This window comes from Monomorium pharaonis, chromosome 4, assembly GCF_013373865.1.
Source record: "Monomorium pharaonis isolate MP-MQ-018 chromosome 4, ASM1337386v2, whole genome shotgun sequence".
NCBI lineage: Eukaryota > Metazoa > Arthropoda > Insecta > Hymenoptera > Formicidae > Monomorium > Monomorium pharaonis.
The window spans coordinates 38,969-61,283 of NC_050470.1; the positions used below are offsets into that span (position 1 = coordinate 38,969).

General features: G+C 36.5%; 2 protein-coding genes across 4 annotated transcripts in view; one reads left to right on the forward strand and one right to left on the reverse strand.

The window, feature by feature from the left end:
• LOC105839900 overlaps positions 1–549 on the forward strand; it is a 31,972-nt gene extending 31,423 nt beyond the window's left edge. For both annotated transcript variants that reach the window (XM_012686530.3, XM_012686531.3), the window contains one exon: positions 59–549. In XM_012686530.3, the coding sequence (XP_012541984.2) occupies positions 59–95 (37 nt within the window). In that variant the 3' untranslated portion in view covers positions 96–549. The remainder of the gene's footprint in view (positions 1–58) is intronic.
• Positions 493–21,455, reverse strand: LOC105839895. 2 transcript variants are annotated; one of them, XM_036285877.1, is made up of 5 exons: positions 19,923–21,455; positions 5,761–5,880; positions 1,395–3,356; positions 972–1,170; positions 493–668 (listed from the first exon to the last, which is right to left on the reverse strand). In XM_036285877.1, the coding sequence occupies exons 2-5, from the start codon at positions 5,876–5,878 to the stop codon at positions 620–622; spliced, it is 2,328 nt and encodes a 775-aa protein (XP_036141770.1). In that variant the 5' UTR covers positions 5,879–5,880; positions 19,923–21,455; the 3' UTR covers positions 493–619. The 2 variants fall into 2 exon arrangements, with proteins under 2 accessions (XP_036141770.1, XP_036141769.1); XM_036285876.1 differs by having other exon boundaries at positions 19,833–21,455.
• Positions 21,456–22,315: the final 860 nt, after the last annotated feature.

Genomic DNA, 22,315 nt, shown 5'->3' on the forward strand with positions numbered 1-22,315 from the left:
AAAATAAAAATATTGGAAATGTAACATGATTAATGAAAACTGATAATGATTGTTGCAGATATTCCAAAAGTACTGTAAAAAGTGCACCGTATTAAACAGTATGGATAAAGAAGAAACTGCCCACCGGAAGTGCTCTTTAGATTTAGATTAATCTACTATCGTTCACATGGGGAAAACGGCGTTTTAGAATTCTAGTCTATCAAAAGAAATCTATGACTTCTCAAACGTTTTTCTCTTACATAATTTATTTCGCGCGGTATATTTTGTAACTGCCTTGTAGATTATTAGTTTTAATTATTAATAGACTATTCGCGTACTGTGGTATTATAATTGTTAACGTCTTTAACGTTTAAGGTTTTATACAAATAACGTTATATGATAACGTAGAACTTATTACATGCATTTTTTAATCATAGAGGACAATAAAAAGATGTTCTTTATAGGTACTGAACGGGGTATCGCATATCCAGATTATTATTAATCAAACAATTGTTATTAAATAACTGTTTTATTTCTAGCGAATTCTGAAAATGTACAGTATATACATGATTTGTATTTTACATAATTTACCATACCCCTCCCCCCCCCCCGTCATCTCTCGTTCAGATCTATCAGCTTTTTACGTGTCTATTAGCAAAAGATCTGCGCACGACTTGGCTTTTGATATTCTGAAACAGAAAAGCGACCAGTGAAATAAACGAAATTTGAATCGAATCTATATAAGCAACATATAAATAAATAATTTTTCTTTTCTTCTATATATATATCTCTAATAATAATTTTAATTTAAATGAAATATTGATTAAAAATGTTGTTTTAAGTAATTTAATGCATATATATATATATATATATATATATATATATTAATTAAATTAATATTTTATTTAAATTAATGCATTAAAAATACAGTGAAAATAAAATACCATTAATAAATTTTTTTATTACATATTAAATATTTAAGAGTCACTTACTGTGATTCACGATTTTTCATTCGTCTACACAGGTGTAAAGCAACCGGCCCACTTTTAATATTGCGAAAAAGCTGTACGGCTTCACGATGCGTCAAGTCGTGGCAAACTTGGCCATTCACAGCCAAAATCTCGTCTCCTGCACGCAAACGGCCGTCTTCGGCTGCCTGTCCGTTAGGCAATACCGACTTTATGAAGATGCCTACAACATAAATTGAATATAAGGTATAGAAATAAGAAAGGCATTATTATGATCCAAAATTAATTAAGAAAGAATTAGAATTTATAAACAAACTTATGCGAGCGACGAAATTAAGATATTCTGATATATTTTATTACACAATTAAAAATAATTCATATGAATTATTCGAGTTCATGTTTGAATTAATTGAAAAAAAAATACGATAAAACTACACTCATAATTACCGATGCTTCCTTTCGGACTATCTCTTCCGCCAACTATGGTAAATCCCAAAGATTTCTTTCCGGCGCCTTTTTCGAAGAGCACTGTAAGGAACGTAGACACCGTGTTTCTCGGCCTTCTGGGAAGAGTACAGAACTTTGAGACGCTCTGCGTAAATCCGCTATCCATGTTTGTCGTAAATTTTTCGGATGAAATCGACCTATTTGACTCGTCTTTTTTGTCTCGATGACATCTGGTCTGATGTTTTCTGAAGTGATGCAATCCGGGTGAACTTTCGACGATTACTCCGTGACCGTCTTCCATGCTAACGTTTTCGTAATCCACGCTGCTCTCCTTTAATTTTTTAGCTTGTTGTTCAACATCCGAAAACCGCGAGACGACGATGTCGATGTCACCGGGTCCACTACCGCTACCCAGAATCTTTTTAGCTTCCGCCATACTTAGACCGCGTAATCTTTTCCCATTGACAATCAGAATTTCGTCACCGATCCTCAGAGTACCCTCTTTATCGGCTAGTCCGTTTGGTACCACGTGAGCCACCAAGTAACCCGGACTGGACTCTGCGGTTTTTGCGATGAAGATACCGAGACACTGATCTGACGTCTCCTTGGGAAGTTTCACGACCATCGTCTCTGTTGCATAGGTTCTACTTCTCACCACTTGTAAACCAGAACTACGTTGCTTCCGTTTGGAATCCCCGTCTACAGTTCTTTCCTCTGTTTCCCGATGTTCCGTGTTGTTCTCCGCGGAGACGCGAACTGCTTGCCGATCTATCAATGTACCATTCGCGGCTTGACAGATGCTCGAATATTCCTCAGTAAGAAGATTCAGGCCGGAGTCTTTGTCCTTGACTCTGTCGTAATACACATCCAAACTCGCGAAGAGTCGCGCGGTTCCATCGATATCTGTGGCGAACGAGAACGGCCTTCTAGGCGGAAGCTGAGGTGGCGATCCTAGACAAGAGTCATTGTGGCTACTGTTGTTCAATGGTCCGGAAGCGCCGCTGCTACACCTATCGTCCAGAAGGGAGCTGGTGGCGGAATCGTTATCTAGAATCCCGGAATCATTGTCATCCTGATCTTGATCCTCGTACAGCGGATTTGTTCGTAGCTCCTCGAGACCCGGCAAAGTGCCGTAAGAGAAGCTACGTAGTCTCCGTCTCTCTCGGTCTTTGCAATCCTTCCTGTAGATCTTCGCGATCAGCTTGTTCGTTGAGCTCTTCAGGTATCTGTCCTGCATCGCGCGGAATTTTGCCGCTAGACAACTGGACGGCGTGATGCTGTCGAACGCTGTCGCGTTCTTCTTGAAAATCGTTTCACTGGCGTGCCTAGGTACTCCCGTGTCAACCCTCACCTGATCGATGGATCGATCGGCGCCACGGTTTGTCTCGAGGAAGCTCTGATCAGTTCTCTCCCATCGATAATCGTGAGGCATCGCGTCCTCCCGAACTGAATCTCCTTCTTTCGGTTGCCACTCGGATTGTTTCCGAGGTGTCGAGGTGCGAAAGCCTAAGAAGGAGAATCGCTCTTCCTGCTGCTTTTTGTATGATAACCTGCTTTGCGACTTGGCGCGTCTCTTTCTCTTGACATGGCCGTTCCCTTCCTCCGTGATGTCCTTCAGGTCAGACTCGCAGACAGACCGCCGGAACTCGTTCCTGGTCAGACCGCGGTGTCTCAGCTCGCACATGGAACGGAACTGGATTCGTTCCGCTTCTTCGTCGTCGCCATCGTTCTCGTCCCCATCGGAATTGCGATCCTTGAAGAAACTCAGTCTGGTGCTCTTCACGCGGTCCAGCAGAGGATTCCGCTTCTCGCATACTCTTCGTCGTTCTTCCTGAATTTTCTTCTTGTCCTTCTTGTTGGCAGTTCGCTCGGTCGTCACTTGGGAGGTTTGCACATTGTAGCAATTTCTCTCGGATTCGGAACTCGATGATTTTCTCCGGGCCCATCGCACTGGCGATATATCTGAGAGAGAAGGATGAAGGTATTAATAAATGGTGCACAGCAGGCGGTAGAATGCAAAAATATGTATACATATATAATGTTAGGAGACGTATATTATGTGCTTATTTATAACAAAATAATTACTTTTCTGTTTTTTTTTTTCTGAAATAGACTTATTACTTAGCTCTTTTTATGTATATTTTTTAAATTATTATATTTTAAAAATATAATATAATATTAAAATATAAAAATGTAATATTATATTTTAAAAATATAATATAAATATATTTTATAAATATTTTATAAATAAAATGTCGTACAAAATTTCAGATGAATAATATAACATAGTAAATTGTGTATCCACATTTTTGACAATTTGTCTACAAATCTGTCTAAGAACACAAGACCGATCCAAACTCTACCACTTCTAAATTGAAAATGACTACTTTGAGTGCTAGTCGCGACAATACTGATAGACTTGACAAATCTGCTTCCGTGAAGTATGATGTCTTGTACAGGATATGCATAAAACAGGATATGCCTATGAGCAATTTGTATTATTACAGAATATATTCAGATGATTTTAAGAATGGAGCGGCATAACAGCCTCTAATTAAAAAATAAAATAAATGACAATATAATTATTTTTTACATACATTAAGTCGCTGATTTCTTGTATTTATTAAATAAAAATAAAAACCAAGTTATATCACATTATATAATATTAATAAAATGATTATTAATCGAAATAATTACATTATTGTATGTATTAATATTTCTTTATCTAAAGAGAGAAAAAGAGAGAAGGGGATGGGGGAGTTTTATAATACATTAAAAAAAATTTTAGAATTACATAGCGAGTTAATTTAGAATAAGATTTATTAAAATAGACAACAAAATTTTACCATTAATCATAATCAATAATCACAAAGGTAAAAAGTAGAGGTGTAAATTATTAATTATATTTTTTTCTATTGTAGAGAGTTCGAACGCGACTTTGCTTGATAAAAAAAAAAAAAAACGAAAATCATGTAATACTAATTGATGTGAATGTAAGAACACGGACTTGCGTGTCATTATAAAATGTGTGTTAAAAGCAACACTGATACTAATTTATTTCGCAGTATACTATAGCTTTACGAAACGAGGCTCTGACAGCAATTGAGATAATGCAGCAAGTAACGACAATCACTATCACGACCAGGCTGTTTGGACTTCAAGGTGAGCATGCGGGATTTACTCATTTAAATTAGTTCGTCATCATAAACGGCAAATCATTTGTACTCGACTATCCTTAACAAATAAGAAAGCTCTTAACAAATAGGGGTCGATTTGTCTTTATATTTGCGATTTGAGCAAAGCCAAAAAAACCAGTTGTTGAATGAGTAATTTTGTGTATACGTTATAGTAAGGAATGCGTAAACCGGATACTGTAAAAATAGATCGGATACTTAAGTAACTTCTTATCGTTCTCTAAGTCATGTCTGACGTCGAAACCGCGCGACTACGTTATCTCACCTAAAAGTTCTCAGAAATAAATTATATTTCCTGATGTTAAAATGTTTCATAATTATGTGGTTATAAATAATCAGATATCGTTACCCATTAGTCCGCGTTGCTAACTACCTGTATCCCATACTTTATGAACGTGAGAAAGGAAAATACTTACAATCAGATTCTTTACATATTAAGACAGAAGAAAGATTATCAAATTTTTATTCTTGCTCGCTAATAATATAAAAAAATTGTTCAATTTTTCTAAAAATGAAAAAATATAGGCAAAATAACTTGAGTTCTTTATAATAATATGTTATAACGAATTAATTAATAAGTATCATACAGAAGATAACGTACTATCAAAAACGCAAAAGGAATTTTTTAATTAAGGACCTTTTCCGGCCTGTTTTCCAGCTACCATCTCTCAATTGGCGGTTACTATAATTAGCTGGACGATTCATTGCGGATTGTCATTGCCATCATTGTCGCCGTTACCGTCAATTGCATTGCAAAGTCCTATAGGACGCGTATACGGTCACGCATGAGGATTGCGCGTCCTCGACAATGATCCTTTATATCAACGGGCATTCGCGTAGGCCGGCGTAATGTCAATTTGCTTCTATTCTGGCTTTCCAGCCAGTCACGCGGGAACTCAGCTTGACGGAATGTTGAGTCGTAATCCTTCGCATTCAATATGGAATCCCGATTCAAATCTTGCCACGCACACGGCAGGGCGAGACACGTAAAGACGCGTGTACGCGCGGCACGCAAAACGATACGATATTTTTGTAAAAATTAGCCTGATTCTCTCGGCGATGGGGATAAACGGAGGATCAACTCGACGGCTGTCGCGTATATAGCCGAGCGTAGTTTATCCTCTTCCTATAGTGACTAGATGATCGTGCCGCCATTTCAGGCAACTTTTTACCTCTGCATCGAGTTCTCGCATGGAAATGGTAGGATGTCTCGTTGACATCCTCGTCGGCTCGAAGGGGACTTAGGCGCAGGAGTCTCGGTGCCTCGGCGTGGCCGCGAAACCAACGCATGTCTGTAACAAATTGGGAAGCAGTTAGAACGTGATTTTTCGTGTGTGAAAGCATTCGATAAATATTTTTAGCTGAAATTCTTTCAGTCTTTGTCTAGCAAGAACAATATTTCAGTAAATTTAAATTTTAGACTTAACAGAATCTCTTAACGACTTTATCGTTAGAGAATGTGTTTTTAAAATTAGGATTGTAAGTGGGATATTCTGTACACTTATTATTCTGGCATTCCACTAATCAGAAAGCGTCCCCATTTATCAAGGATTTTAAACGATGTAAGCGCAGTGAAGATTAACAGCATAAAAGTGAAATCTCGGTAAATCTTGGGAAGTGAATGGACTTTACTGGATGTCGATGGCGACAATCGCCTCTGAATTCAGGCTCTTTTCACTTCGTTATTGCACTTGTTTCTAATACGAGTCTTTAATAACGAGATGGAGAAAATTGCACGTGATGATTCTATTGATGTATTATACATATGAAAGAAATGCTGATAAATGTAATAGATAGTGAAATCGTATTTCTCAATTAACTCAAAGTAATAAAATTGTAAAATATGTGATTTTTAATTACAAAAATCATGTAAATATGTAATATTAGAGATAGAAAATTTGTAGCAAATGTTTTCTCGAAATTCCACTAATAATAGGAAGAAATATATAGGCTTCAATTTGAATCAGAAAATTTGTGAAATCAATAAAATTAAGCTCGCGAGCTTATACAGCTTGTATACAATACGATTAAAAAATTATTACATTATACATACTTAATTTTTTAAATGTCAGATGTTCAGAAAACAAGCAAAAAATATATAAATTTTACATTTACTTTGAAACAACTTTACGAGAAAGAAGACTATTGCAAAGCAATTTTATTAATATATATTGTTTTTATTTATATTATAATTAATTTATATTATATTATAATTTATATTATAATTAATTATATTGTAATTAAAGCATCTTGCATTTCTTGAATAAAATTATTACAAAAGAATTATTATTAAATTGTCTTTTATTTAATTATTACCACAAAAATGTAAAGGTATTTTTCTTTAGCCATCATACATATGACATTCAATATCGATGCCAGATTTATGCCTGTGCGTTCGAACGAAGTGGTACGTGAGTATCCAGCATCACGGTCTCTCCTCGCAACGGTACTTCCAAGACAAGGAGGCCGCATCATCTACGTCGTCTAGCACACAACTTTTCATGCTGGCGGCACTATATGATACGCATATTTTAACTCGAAGATTTACAATCACTCACTGTCCTTTCGCGGTACAAACGAAAGAAATTTTACGCACGTCAGATAATAAGAAATGAAGAAAAAAAAAAGATACAAGTGAGATTTAATTATCTTCTAACTTTCTTGTCTATATCATGCAACATTAAATTTTTATCTTTGTAAAAAATGATTACGATATTTTATATTTCCTCAGGGGTATTTATTGAAATCCTTGCACGAACGTCCGTGTAAATTTTTTCGAGTTTATGGATCTTTCTACCTTCCAGGAATGTCGGCGACCGGAATTGCCGAGCGCATTCCATGCCAACTGCACGCATACAGTTGAAGAAAGATTCTTAGAAGTACGCTTTGAAGGATTTTACATATGTACATTTTAAACTAAATGTTGTGCTGCACGTGATTGTGGTACACCGATCACTGCGCGTAGCTGTAATAAATGCAATTATATTGTAACATCAAGTAAATTGTCATCAAATGCAAATCGAATTGATTTTAAACGCGTGCGAAACGGTACTTTGTAATTATATTACTTGCAGCTGGACAGATAAAGAAATTAGTCTGTTGAACCGTTGCCAGCTGTCAAACGGTAATTCGTTCATCTTTTTCCTCAATAAACGCATTGGATGGAATATTCGCGAGAAGTAATACCGTTCATTTGACCCGTATAGAATCCGTAATGTTTTTCTTGCTAATCAATGTATACAATATAAATTACAAATGTTGTAAATACGTGATGTTTGCCCAATGAAAGTGGATAAAAAGTTGATAACGACCAAATGTAATTGACGGAAAATGCTTATCTACTTACGTATATGTATAAAAAGATACATAAAAGAATATTCCATAACAAGTGCACATTTATGTCGCATATGTTGTATAACGATAAAGAATGTTTCTACGAGCTAATCTTATACACAGTGTCCAAAATCAATCGTATTTTTTTAATTGCAGATTCTTTGATTAATTTGGAATTAAATTTTTTTTTTCGAAAATCTTGTGTGCTACACTGTTTCATATACGATACTTTTATGTTTTCCAAAATAAAATTTAAACCTTGAAGTAAAATATTAAGTTTAAAAGTGTTTGAAGAAAGCTTTTTGTTACACGTTAGCAGTTTAAAAAATGGTTATTTGCTTTTATATTTCTTATTTATTTTTGTACAGACACTACATCTAATCTAATCACATACAATTAAACAATGTTGGATTAAGTCGCACAATATCCTAGATATCTTTTCGATTGTATATTTCACAACTTTATTTCCGTTTCGCGCAATATGCTATCTGGTGCACAAGCACAGATCGAATCGATTGGCATCCAGAAAAATACCAGCTGCGCATTGACCAATGAATTGCTATGATCTTACCGTTACATACTATATTTTACGAAACGGTAGTTTGAACTTAAAATTCGATATAAAATTATCAATAAAGCTCATTATTTTTTATTATTTATATGTTATTTAATATAGATTAAATTACAATTTGTTAATTATTACATGTATATTATTGTGTTAATTATAAATTAATGAAATTAGAAAGCCAAGAAAAATACAACACTTGCAATTTTCATTAGAAAAATTTTGAAAAGAAAAAATTTAAATTAACTGTTTTGAAATAATAATATAATAATTGCAAATAATAATTACACGTAAGATAACATTATAAGGAGTATATATTCATATATAAATATTAAATTATTTATAAGATATTTAGCCATTACAAGAAAGATAGAGGTCGTAAGAATTCATTGAAAGGAACAATTCTTCATTGTATGAGTCTGAACAGAGAGGACCCATACGATACACATCATACATTTAATTAAATCACGGCGCGTTATGCAAGATGTTAATGCAAGGTAATCATTATACGTGTCTGCGTAAGTGTGCGTAACCGCTGACTATGAGGACAGCTACAGAGAAGGAGGAAGAAAAATTAGAGGTGGGGAGGTATGCGTACGACTTTCTCCGATGCAAAATATGTGTGCCATCACCTTCTTAGCTTCTTTCCGGAGGCTACGCCTGTCCGTCTTTTCACTTTTCGTGAATCCAACCCACGCGCACTCACGGCTCACAATCGGACTTAATTAAGTTCGCAATCAAGAGCGAGAAGCGATAAGATCACTCCGCAACACGCTAGCGAATTCATCTATCAAGAAATTCATAATTGTATGTGTTTTCTGTGATACGTTTATTTATATTTATTCACAAAGTTCACACATTGATTATCTGCACCTATTTACTGGCAATCAATTTGATACAGTCTAATTTTTTGTCACACAATTTATCATTATCTCCGCAATTTCACGTCATTTAATTTTTTGCAACTTTTTAAAGGATAGAATTTTACGCTAATATAATTACATCCGTTTGCTTGAACGGAGTATGTAGATCGATTGCCACGCACATTGTGATAAATGTTGCAGAAAAGTCGCGGTTGTTAAACGTTCGAAGAATGCGGGAACTAAGCGTCCAGTTATTCCAGCATAGATTTATCGTTCCACTTTCGTGGCTGCCGATCTGTTCCTCGCTGGCTACGGCTGCCGGCGGCCTGGACTTTACTACGTTGGCAAGTCTAGCCGCCGTTGTAACTCCAGATTGTAAATCTTCGCAGCGCAACGAAACGCTGTTGTTATCGTTGCGCGTTACACACGCTCCTCGCTCGAGTTTCATATTATTTTTCCTTTTCGACATCCTAATCTAACGTACGTAGACAAGAGATCAGGATTCCTAATAATGTCCGATGATGTCTCAGTACTCAATTTCTCGTCGCTCGGGAGAAACTTTTCGTTAACATCAATTGTATTATTTGACTGCCTTATTTTTTAATAGAAATGAGAAGAATCGCGTGTTACAAGAATTTTTGCGGCCGTTGTACACGCGCGATTGTACGCAGTAGTCAAATCTTTCTCTATAATAACTATGTCGATTTCACCGATTTGAACAGATAAATCAAGAATTAGTGATTAGAAAATTAAAATAAAAGAAATAGTTTTATGAACTGAATTGTAACTTTTCTTTTTCTATACGATTTTTCTGAAGTTTATAAAACAACTTTAATGTTCTGTATTTGATTGTTATTTGCTTGTTGCGTGTCTCTTTTTCGATCGGACTCAGTTATGTCCTTCGTTGAAAGTCGTTACTGCAACAGTGTAAATCTGAATTGCACTTGCAGCTGCCGGCAAACGTTTCCTTTCTAATTACAAGTAATTCAGTTGCAAAATACTGTTGAGCGCGTCTTGCAACAAACAGTAAAAACAAAATGCCTGCGGTGACTACGTTTCGCCTTAAAACTTGTATTTTTATAATAATTGCGCAATTAGGTGCACGAAGGTGTGCAAAATGGAAACGTACTCACTAAATTATTATTATATATTCAGGCGACAGGTGAATTTTCAACAACTACCATTTTACGTAAAATACACTGTTTAGTCGCTAATATATTGGATATATGCAAGTCTATTATTATTGATGTAATTAAGAAGGAATTGGTTCTGAAAGAATAAGTAAAAAATGTAGAATAAAAGAAGAGATTTTAAATGTGACGATTTAACTCAGAGAAAATCGAATTGGTAAATTCATAATGTTTTTTTCTTTAGTTTAAACATACACAAGTGATATGATAAGTTAATAAATTTGTTCCAATAGAGGCTTTCTATTAGAATATGAAGTAAAATAATTGTAAATTTTGATTTTCAAAATATAAATATATAAATGTAATAAAATTATATCTTTACAAATTTTCTGGTTTTATTAGAGGGAAAGAAAAAATGGGAAAAATATCGGTTACACGTCAATCATCTTTAATAGCTGAACGCAGATTAGGTTGTTTTGTTGTCTTTGTTTTTGTCGTCTTTAAACACGACGATAAAACAACGATGGGCACTCGTGGATTTATCTGACAGAGTATTCATCATTCGACGGGAATCGACGCTGTATGGTGAATGCAATTTGAGGCAAAGTGCGACGCGTACGTAAAGCGTGACGTGCCCCGGATGCTCGTAAAAGCATTCTCTGCCGCGTGGCTACCGAGTCGTAACCCGCTCCGCTTCCTAGGTATTGTTATCGTGTACCCGGAGGATTCTGAGCTCCGCATCGCATTATACCACGGACAAAGTGCAGCTTATCCGCGCGACTCTTTGGACCACAAATAAATTTTCAGATATAACCGCTCAAGCCCACAGTAGAGTCTCTTCTTTCGACACAATCTCATCTACCGTGTCGCTTTTCCTCACTGACCTTTTCGAGAAAGTACGAGCATCCGTCATGTACATAAATTTTTTATTCACATCTTTCTCGAATACGATCGCAAATCTCTCCAAGATCTTTCTACATCCCAAGACTTGTTATCTCGAGACTCGTCGCTTATCTGTTATGTATGTTTCTTTGCTTATCTGTTGTTTGCAGACGCGATCTGACTTTTTTTATTTCGTGCGTTCCGCGCTCTCGTGGGTATCTATAAAAGCTTTATCTTTGCTTTTCATCGAGAAATTTTTCCAACGTGCCCAATTAATACAATAAATTATATACCGGTGATTGTACGACGTAACAATGCGGCCTGTATCGCGATTTGTATTTGGCGAAGGAATGCTCTTGAGACTCGAGTCCGACGATGCATTAAGAAGCATGTGTGTACAAGAGGTCTATACCCATAATTTAGGGAATCAGATAGCGATAAAAAATGTTTGGGGACCGGTTCAGCATAACGTTACCTTGATGGCTCAGTTTGGCCGACGACAACGCGGATTTTACGACGAGAATTCTTTAATGAATGTTTTATAGCGAAATAAAAAGTAAATATCACTTTGCAAATTAAACGACGTGTTTTATTATTAACAATACGTATCTGAATTGGGAACTTTATATCAAGAAGCGTTCAAATACATTTGATGCGCTAATGCACATCCATAATTTATAAGCTATTGATAACAACTCATTATTAAGATTCTTTTTCTACAATTAACACAACAGTATTTTTCAAACTTTATTTCTTATTTTTTTGTGGATTATTTTATTTATGATTTAAACTGTTTTTCCTGTACATTATACCGTAACATTAATATTCAAATTTCATGAAACACACTATTCGTAAAGTAGTATACTAATTTTTTTGCACGCATTTGATGATGTTCTGTATGAAATGAAAAGAAATGTTCAATGTCATATGTTATCAAGTTAAAAGAAAATATTTCAGTTCCTTGCACCAAGGATTAACTTAGGATTACTCCGCAGTATCGCACAGATATGAGACAAAATGCAGGACGAGTCCACGATTTTCGTGCGACATAGGCTACTTCCAACGATTGTCAGGCATCGAATTTAATCTCCCGTGATGACTTTTGAATGGTATCCCGCGAGTAACTCGCGAGTAACCGGTCAGAGAGAGAGAGAGAGAGAGAGAGAGAGAGAGAGAGAGAGAGAGAGAGAGAGAGAGAGAGAGAGAGAGAGAGAGAGAGAGAGAGAGAGAGAGAAGAGAGAGAGAGAGAGAGAGAGAGAGAGAGAGAGAGAGAGAGGGAGAGAGAGAAGAGCCTCGTGTCCACTAGGCACATTCTATCAAGGCCGCGGGCGAGATAGTCCTTTTATTTTCTGACCATTTGACGAGAGCGACATGCCGAGCATTCCTCGCCGGAATAGCCGTGTAACTATGCCCTCGGCATTGCGGCCTGCCTGTGTGTGTTCGAGCGTGTACGCTATCGGGCCGATGCGCGCCGCGGCCGCAGCCGCGGCGAACGCGCGCCGCTTATTTCGCGTGCATTCAAAGTGCCGTGGTGTAGGTGCGTGAGTACGGCTAGGTACACGCGTAGGTACATACACGCACGCGCGCTCATATAAATAAGACACGCGACACAGGCGCGCGGCGCGTATGCGTAAAGGACGGAACTCCAAGGTCGATTACTGGCCAACCCTTCCTCCGCCATTACTCCGAGAGCTCGAGCTTCGTGAACGGAAGGAGAAAGAGAAAGGGACGGGAAGAGACAATGAGCCGGAGAAATCTCGCTTATGATTTTCAGTCGATTTCTCAGAGTAATGATTGGTTCTACTTCAGGATTGGCTTGCACTTTTGGTGACACTGGTATCGCCATCAGTTATCACGTTCCTTTCATGTTTCTCATCCACGAGGAAGAATTTTTCTTTCCGCTGCTCTAGTTGAGCTGTTATCTTCTTCTGTCACATAGATTAGTGACCATTACGATTATCAAGAAACATGTACATTTCTTTCTTTGGACCTTCATTGTTGGACTTTGTCGTTTTTGTTATTTCTATAAATTCCGGTGTCACTGAACAGCCGGACGTTCTCTAGAAGGATAATATCCTCTTGGTTTCACGTTGGGTCACGTGTCACCGACCTGGGTTGCGGTCGAGTCGATTTCGATTCATGGCGCTAAATCTGCACCTAAAATGCGAAACCTGACACTGTACCGATTGTGTTATTGTGACTCGCCATCCCCGGAATGCCCAAATAGGTTTCGCTATGGGTCAGGACCGGAAGCGGAATACGTGCGCGAACAATTGTCCGGCAGGCTGCGATTAATCGCGGCCGCTTGTGGAAGCTAGGCGGCCTATCTGCCACACAGCGAAGCACAATCCGATGTAGCAGTTTTGCTCCGACGACCCCCTTCAGCTGCGCGCGCTCGACTTTCCGGTTTAACCGCTCCTTCTTCTAATCGCTCCTCTTCCTGTCGGTCGATCCCTTCGTCCTTGGTCTTCCATACGCACCTGGAGACGTAGCCACTAGCAAACCGCGTCTTTCTAGTCATTTCATCTCGCGTTGAAACTATTCGTGAGATTTGGGGAAGGACAACTTTTCGCAGTCTACGAAAACGGCGCCCTTTGCTTCGTTGTCATTATATAACTTCTCGAAATGCAGCAAATTCATAAATGCGTTACAATTGAAGACAGTAAAATACTGCTTGGATAGATATTAACTCAATTTCAATGAGACGTTATTTTATTTTAGTCTTTGAAACAATTCTCAATTATCTGCGTTTGTTTTTCTCTCAAGAACTTATATTAAAGAGAGATTTCCTTCATTTTCGAAAATTTCCTTCAGCATAATACAAGTTTTGGATCTTTCCGTTTTATCGACTTGCATCTTGGCTCAATCCAACGGAGCTCGACTGCATCCGCGTCGACGGTCCACATTCGTGTCCAGGAGCTGCTACATATTGCGGTCGCGTGTTGTTGACAAGACGGAATACTCAATGAGACTTTTCCGACGTGTCGGCGATGTCGCGATGTCGTCGGCAGTGAGTTTTATACCGGGGCGAATGTCCGCCGTAGACAAATGGCCGGGTAACGCGCTGATAGCGATTGAGGTCGCACGCGAACAGAGCCGGTATCATGAAAGCTCACTTGTTACCGGGTTAAACCCCACCCTGGGATAAGTACGACGTGATGCAGTTTGCTTCGCCAGAGGTCTATCCCAAGATCCAAGTGCGATACGTGATTTTATCTAACTGGGAGAGATTGATCGCCATTAAATAAGATGAAGAAATCAGGACAGATGATGTCCGCAGAATGCATTAGTTCCTGGGTAGTAATCACTTCTTATTATTGCGGGAGGCGATTGATTGTTGAAGAGAAATCGACGATGAATTAGGCAGATTGTCAGGACCGATGGGATGACTTCGACTTTCTCGATTGCATAATTCGTGCGACCGGTCGTACGAAATTCACGTGTAATAGTGCACACGCGTTGGGACGTCCGTCAGCAATGGCCTTCTCGACCGGTCGGTTCGAGGTTGAATTCTCCGTCGCGTCGGATTATCATCAGAGCGTAAGAGGAATGTCGTGTGCACGCGCGTATGCAAATCCGTGGTGTGTAAGAGACACCATGGGGTAGTACACACTTGGCTACGCGAGTCTGCGTGCTTTCTACCGTGACGTACCTTAGATCGAGATCGAATCGAATGATAGAGAACTAGTCCGGGTTAGTGCTAAGTTAAATGGCATTTTTCATCGAGAATTTATTTCAGTTTATAAGCTATTTTGTACTCCAGCGCGCTTCGAACGAGCATAACGTTTAAGTAGGTCGATAATAATTTTTCAGAGTTTCTATCGTGAAGTAAATCGCTGAGGAATTTTGAAATATAAATCGGATACAAAGTTTAAAAAGGTCCGATAAAGATTCTAAAATTCTTTCCTGTTTTATATGATATATAAATTTGTAACAAAATTTGCAAGAATTTTATTAATCCGATATATTGTGTAATGCAAGAAATACAAAATTGTATTTAAAGAATTCCAGCATACATTATTTTTGAAAATAAAAATAACGCTAGATGTGTATGTACACAATAAAATTATTATAGCAACTATTTAAAATTTAATAATTAAAATTTTTTCTCATTTTATTATTTTATTAGTAACATTTACTTTACATTGGCATCTTTATCTGAGAATAGATAACGCTTATTAACAGAACAACATAATATTTTCAAATAGCAATAAAATAATCCACACTTTATTTTACTACACTGACAACAAAATTAATAAAGAATTTTTCAAGTAATACGTATAATTTACTTACAAAATCGTACTATTATGCAATTGTTATCATGCATTGACTCTATTTGCAAAAAAAGTTTTCTTGCCTTTTTATCTTTATCCGGATATAGAAAATGAGCTAAGCGTGCATTTTACGCCGCATGAAAAAAGTATATGCAACGTGCCTGTTTGCTACGGTTGCTTACGCACATTTAAGAAAAAAAAAAGAAAAAAAAAGGAAAGATAATATCGTTCAAGTAGCGCGTGGAGTGAAAGTTTCGAACGTAACGAATGCGCTTGTTGCCGATACTTGCTATGCATTCTAAATAATTAATGTCGTTTCGCATACATAACATTTTGTGACTTGGAGAAGAGGCCAATCACTTTTATTTGACATAACTAATTCGATATTTGTTTTGAAGAAGACTGTGCGATAAATAATAAATATATAATTAATGTGGTTTATATGAGATTAAACTTAAAGAGGAAACTAAAATTTGTTAAACTTATTAGATAAAATAAACAATGAGAATTTATTCGCGTAATTAATTTATAGCGTTTGGTTATTTGTGCTTGCAACTTTTATTTTTAGATATAATATTTGACGCTGCAGTGCTGAATCTGTTGGCGATCTTACACGAAGGTTGAAATATTTAAGCTGAGATGAGAATGTTTTTCGTGCCCTCCCCCCTCGTTGTCATTAAGGCAATTTTTGCGTCAAGCGGTTGGAAAGTGGTCGGTCATCCGTGATGGAACGCTATTAAATTACATCTTTTTTCAGCGGACACTGCGTTGTACTTTCGCTTCGAAAGCTTCCTCGATTTATGAAGCGTGCAATAGATTCAAATTCGCGATGCGCACGTTGGTGTGTATTACGCTCTTTATGCGGTTAAACCCGCGTAAAAAGCGATTGGTCTATCTGCCTCGTTAATATCGCGATTGCGAAATCGTACTATACCTCCATAAACTTACAGCGCGAGAAAAGAAAGGAATTTATCATGGCAAATCTCTTTGAAAGGCACTACTTTGAAGTCGCGAACGAGCGAGAGTTTCAGATTAAATCAGTTAATATATATACTTAAGAGGAAAGATAATGTATCCTTTTCCGATTTTGATGGGCTTCAAAGGTGTTGCAAAATGAACATAAAAGACAGAATTTCTTTTTTAAGAATAAAGGCCCTAGGAGAATGGCTGACTTGTATAATAATTTTAAGACAGTATCATTTATTATTACATAAAGCTTCTGTAATATATGTATAAAATATGTAAATATATATATATATATATATGTATATATATAAAATAAAATAATACTTTTTGTTATGTAAATTATAAAATTATTTGTTATTAATCACAAATAGAATGATAAAGTTTAAGATTTTAGATATAAGACAATCATTGTACATTACTAAAGACAAAAACTCAAGATATAAAACATTGTCTTGAAATTATATAAGTTAGCTATGCATTTAGGACTCTAAGAATGATACAAGATTATCAAAGAGACAGTCCCAGGAAAATATATTTATAGTTTTATACAGTTTGTGAAGAGAATTGTCAAGTTTTCTTGCCATCAAATTGTCAGTCTGGCCCTTCGCACTATTTATTTCGAACACGTATCTCGGAAAGGAATGTTGAAGATACCGTTCACTTTTTCATTGCCGAATGTTACTATATATTCGTACCGTTTAAAATTTGTGCGTAACCTACATATAATTGCCGGTGTAATTTCTTACGCGGTTGGGAGCAGCGTGTTTATCGACGCCGTGGTTTACGAGACGTCGTTAAAAACGCTGTTGAAATCCGCTTCCTGGTCTCAAGTAAGTATGTCCTAAAACGCGTGCGTATGCTGAAGAGCAGTCTTCAGGCGAGAAATATGCACTCACGAGATATGTGCGAGCGTTCACAAACAACTCCGCGAATAAATTCATTACAAAATCGATGCGATAGCGTGTTTACAAAAATTAATAGGGTAAATACGTGATATTCGAAACTGCAGTACTCACGCGATTTTGTTATGCATATACAGATTACAAATTTGCGTTCCATGTGTTCCACATAATGGCATTCCGTAATTTATTTACAGTTAATTTATTCTTACAAAAAGTATCAAAGCTTTTTTAATCGTAAAGAAAGACGAATAAAATCAATTAAGAAGAATTTTAATATTTGACACATAAATACCTAGATACAATATGTCTCTGTTTATGACTTATGAATTTTCTTATCATCCGATAACCTATTGACAAAAAATTAATTAACAAATTATAACAAAGTTGATTAATAAAATTTTAATCACTGGTGGTCCAAATTAAATATTAATATTATAATATTAAATATTATATTAAGAGTCACACTAAAAAATAGTAATTGTTTTTAATTATTTCTTGTTTTTGTTAAAATTAATCTGTTCAAATGAAATATTAGTTTTATAATAGCAAATATTATATTGAGAAATATAATTTTAAAAAGATGGTTTTTCTAAATATAGAGATTATAATTGTTTTTAGTATTAAAATAATTATTTTGTATAAATAACGTTTTATTTATATCAAATGTGCATTTGATCGTCTGCCGCAATAGCATTTGATTTACGATCGATTCACCAAAGTCTCGAAATTTCTCATCGTATAAGCAGAGAGGTAACTGTATTTTATGTCAAATGTAAACAGTAATTATGACATGAGCAAAATGGAATCAATATTTTCGTTTTTTTTTAAGCAAAATAGCTCCATGAAATCAACTTCAGACAATTAACCGAAGATTGTTAATCCATTGCGTGGCAGGTGTTTGTCGCTGTCTCACGTAGTTTGATGAAAAGGTGACGTTTGTGCAAACATACATCGGATCGTAATGAACGCGCCTCGCGACTTGTATGAGCACAACCGACGTATTCCCATCTCCGACAGAGAACCGTATAATTTGAAGTCCGTTAACCAAATCGTATCCGTGAACCAAACAACTGCACAGGTGTGTTATCCGTTTCACTTTACTACTTCGCTGCTACTTTACGCGGCGGATACCGGTAGCAAGGTAAATACGTTCTCTCGAAAGGAAAAAAAAAGAAGAGAAGAAAATAGCATTTGTGAGCATCCCTTCGTTTTAGAAACAGCCAAGTACATTCGGATAACCGTGATAATTCATCGTTTCACATCGTTAGGACCGTACGTTCGGCCGCGCTGCACCGCTCTGCTCCGCGCACGAATCCCAGCTAATTATGAATAATATAATTAGACGGAATTCCCATGGTTTCCCTTTTGTGAGATCAACGATGAGGCGGAATGAGCGAGCGGCAGACGAAACGACGATTCATCGTGGTTGCGAGAAGAGGAGAGAGAAGAATTGAGGGTCGGCGCCGAGAGATGCGCGATTGAAATAATAGCTCGTGTGAAATTTAGAATCATGCCAGTCGGGGACATGTAATCGTGATGTAATTCTGAAGTGTGCTACTGCATGACTGTTACCTGCAGACACTTATTCAGAGCATTGACGTGCAGTGCTCGCTTCGCTCAAAAATTTAAAACTAGGTGTCCGGAATCAATCGATTTCTTCTTTCGCGCAATCGCAATAATTTCTGAAATAATTTTAGAAATTATCAATAACACTTAAATTTAGAAATTATTTAAAGGAATTCTTTTTGATTTCATAATAATAATAATCATCATCCATTTTTAGGATAATCATAATATAATTAGAATGTCTTAAATAATGTTCTCTTTACCCTAAATTGGACGTGATTATTTTAATCTCTCTAATGTAACAATAATGTCAATCCTGGTGTAATATTAAATAAATTATTCTACATTAAAATCTGCTTCACACAGAAACCAGAGTTTATTTGTGGAATAAATATGTTACTTTATTCTTTTCAAATAATAAAGTAATAAAGTATATGCATACATGGTGTTATTCATAGGGTTGAACAGGAATAACATTTAGAACAAAAATTTTGAATGTCTGAATAGCCAGACTTTTTGCTTGCCGCAACTGCGTGGCAACGGAAAATCCATATTTTCTCGCAGTGAAAGTTGCCTTTGAACGAGCCTAAACGTCATCCAGCTCCGAAAGGCATTTAAAAGTCACTAGATGTTATATTCTTAAGCAATTACGTTATCCAGGATCCCAAGATATTAACGAGCGGCGCGCGGCGTGTCGCTTACTCGCGGAGAGGAATTCTCGCGCGACGGTAGTGACCGTAGAAATTCCTTTCGCCGGTCTCACCTGATAGTCGATCCGACGTACTGATCTATTCAATAAGGAATCCGCTGAATCATTATCGGTGATTTCCCTTCCCAGTGAAATATTCGGTACCTCGTTTTCCTCGGAGGGCACAACGTCACGATAATCCAGTGATGTACGATTTATTTTATTACTTTCCTTTTTTTTTCTATTGAGATGCGAGTACGATCGCTAGAATGTGACGACGAGGCGCGGACGCGAGCAAATTTCGCTCGATCCCACCTGATCGAGCGATCACGGAGAACTAAACTAAACGCCGAATGCGTCTTGCTCCTCGACGCTTCTTGTCGCCGCGGAGCGGGAGAGCAGAACCGTGACAAGCCCGATCGGCGCCCTCGAGCCACTTAGTTTTCCCACTCGTGACCAGTCTGCTTCCGTTATTTCTGAAACATGCATACTTCCGGGAGATCCATGTGGAATACTGTCCGATTTTTTTAGAGTCGATCGTTTATCTCGTGGAACCAAAGACACGAATGCTTTTTCTGCCCGATGAATTTTCCAATTGCAAATTTAAAACAAAATAAAAAGTTAAATAGATTAGCAATTGTTATTATTATTATTATATTATTATCTTATTTTATATCTTATATCTTTTTGCGTCTGATCAGGATTGGAGTTTTAGTATGCTCACAAAGCTTTCAGAGTGTTTCTGACAATATCTGAGTTATTATAAAATAACTTATAATAAAATAACTGAAAAAAAGAATTATCCCGATCAAAATAGTCACCTAGGAATCCGACAGATTTTATTTGTTTTTGTTCTAACGTAAATTATTGTAGCGCCAAATTCTCGCGTGTCACGTACACTGTTACAACATTGTCGCGGACTTGACAGTATTAACGTATTAATATTTCTTTAAACATTTGATAAGCACGTTATTTGATTTGCACGAAAGAGATAAATTCTTTGCGAAACACTTGGACGTATTCACAAATTTTCGTTGTCCACGCACGTTCGACGATAATTGTAAAGATAATAAAACAGAAAGCTGCGTTGCATAAAATAAGCAAACAGAAGATACAAATAATGAAATATGAATAAATCTCGATTAGATATCGAGGAATTCGTTGTTTCTTGATTGGAAATTAAAATTATATTAACTCATATGTCGCTAATGTGTAAAATAATATTCTCAGGTTTGTTACCATGCACATATCGATCTGCAATAGGATATATAGAGTCTTAGGTTTCAGATACGGTTAAAAGTTTTCTATTAAAACACACATTATTAGGGATGTGAATAGTGAATAGGAATGTCGGATAGGGATATTATCCGGCAATCATGTAAAAAATAAAATTTTAATTTTATTTGTTTTTACAATATTAAATAAAAGATTGTAAATTAAAGATTAGAATTTAACTAACTTGAATAAAATGGATTAGGATTAAAATCTAAGTGATCAAAATGTAATCTCTTTCTAATTCAATATTTTTAATTTTTGATGAGTATTTGATACAGCTAGGCTTTAACAATAATAATATAAATAATAAAAAAACTCAAGCACTATTTAACCTTGCTGCTTGTTTAAATTTACTATACGATCATATGTTTTACAATCAATATGTATATTTTATATATATATAATTCAAAAAAATTAAAAAATAATTTTTATAAAAAAAAATCTTACATATATTAATAGACAAAGTCATCAAAATACTAAAGTATAAATTTTTAAATAAAATATTAGAAAAAAATATAAGCGTTTGTGGACAATCAGACTAAGAACACAGAAGTAATAAACATAGTAACGTAGTTTTTAATTAAGAATGTTTATATTTTTAATCACAAATTTCTTATACAAAATTATATAACATAGATTACTTATTGAAAAGATGGATTGAAATATGAAATCGGACGTTGAAAACTTTCTGATCTAGTTTGCTCAAATATTCAGGTACGGTACACTTGAAATACCGGAAACAGCTGCTCTTTTTGCACAGGTGTCCACTTCCGGAAAAACGGACGACTGACTCGCCATCTCGCGGTTATTCCCTAGCGCTATCACGTGCCACGAGCGAGAGCCAATAAAGTGGAGAACAATCTAATAGAGCCGCGTCGCGTTCAGTTGGTACAGGATTCCTCTACGTCCTGGCGACCCTGCTCTCTGCTCGCTGATTCGCGATTGTTGCCGCGGACAGAGCTGCCAGATTTTGCCGGGTTGCCCGGCACGGTAGGCCGACGCATGCGCTTACGAGTTGAAATACAGTAACGTATCACAAATCTGTAGACTCTTGTGACTACACACTCAGGTGTGCGTGGATAAGTAGAGAGTAGAATGTTCACATAATGATAAAAAATACACATTTTTCTGTAATTAAGAAAAATATTTTATTTGGCAAAAATACTACTGAGATATCCTCTGTACTGAGAGTACTGGGCCCGCCAAAATTAAGCGCCCATAATACACATAACTGTATTTGCCATCCATTACACATGCGCGGCTTGACCCATGGCGGGGGGTCT

Bases quoted from the DNA above. Each gene is read 5' to 3' on its own strand.
- LOC105839895 (XM_036285877.1), bottom strand. From the start codon at position 5,878: ATGCGTTGGTTTCGCGGCCACGCCGAGGCACCGAGACTCCTGCGCCTA. The intron at 1,171-1,394 runs GTAATTATGAGT...TTTATGTTGTAG, and splicing joins TAGTCCGAAAGGAAGCATCG to GCATCTTCATAAAGTCGGTA. The intron at 669-971 runs GTAAGTGACTCT...TTTCTGTTTCAG, and splicing joins ATGAAAAATCGTGAATCACA to AATATCAAAAGCCAAGTCGT.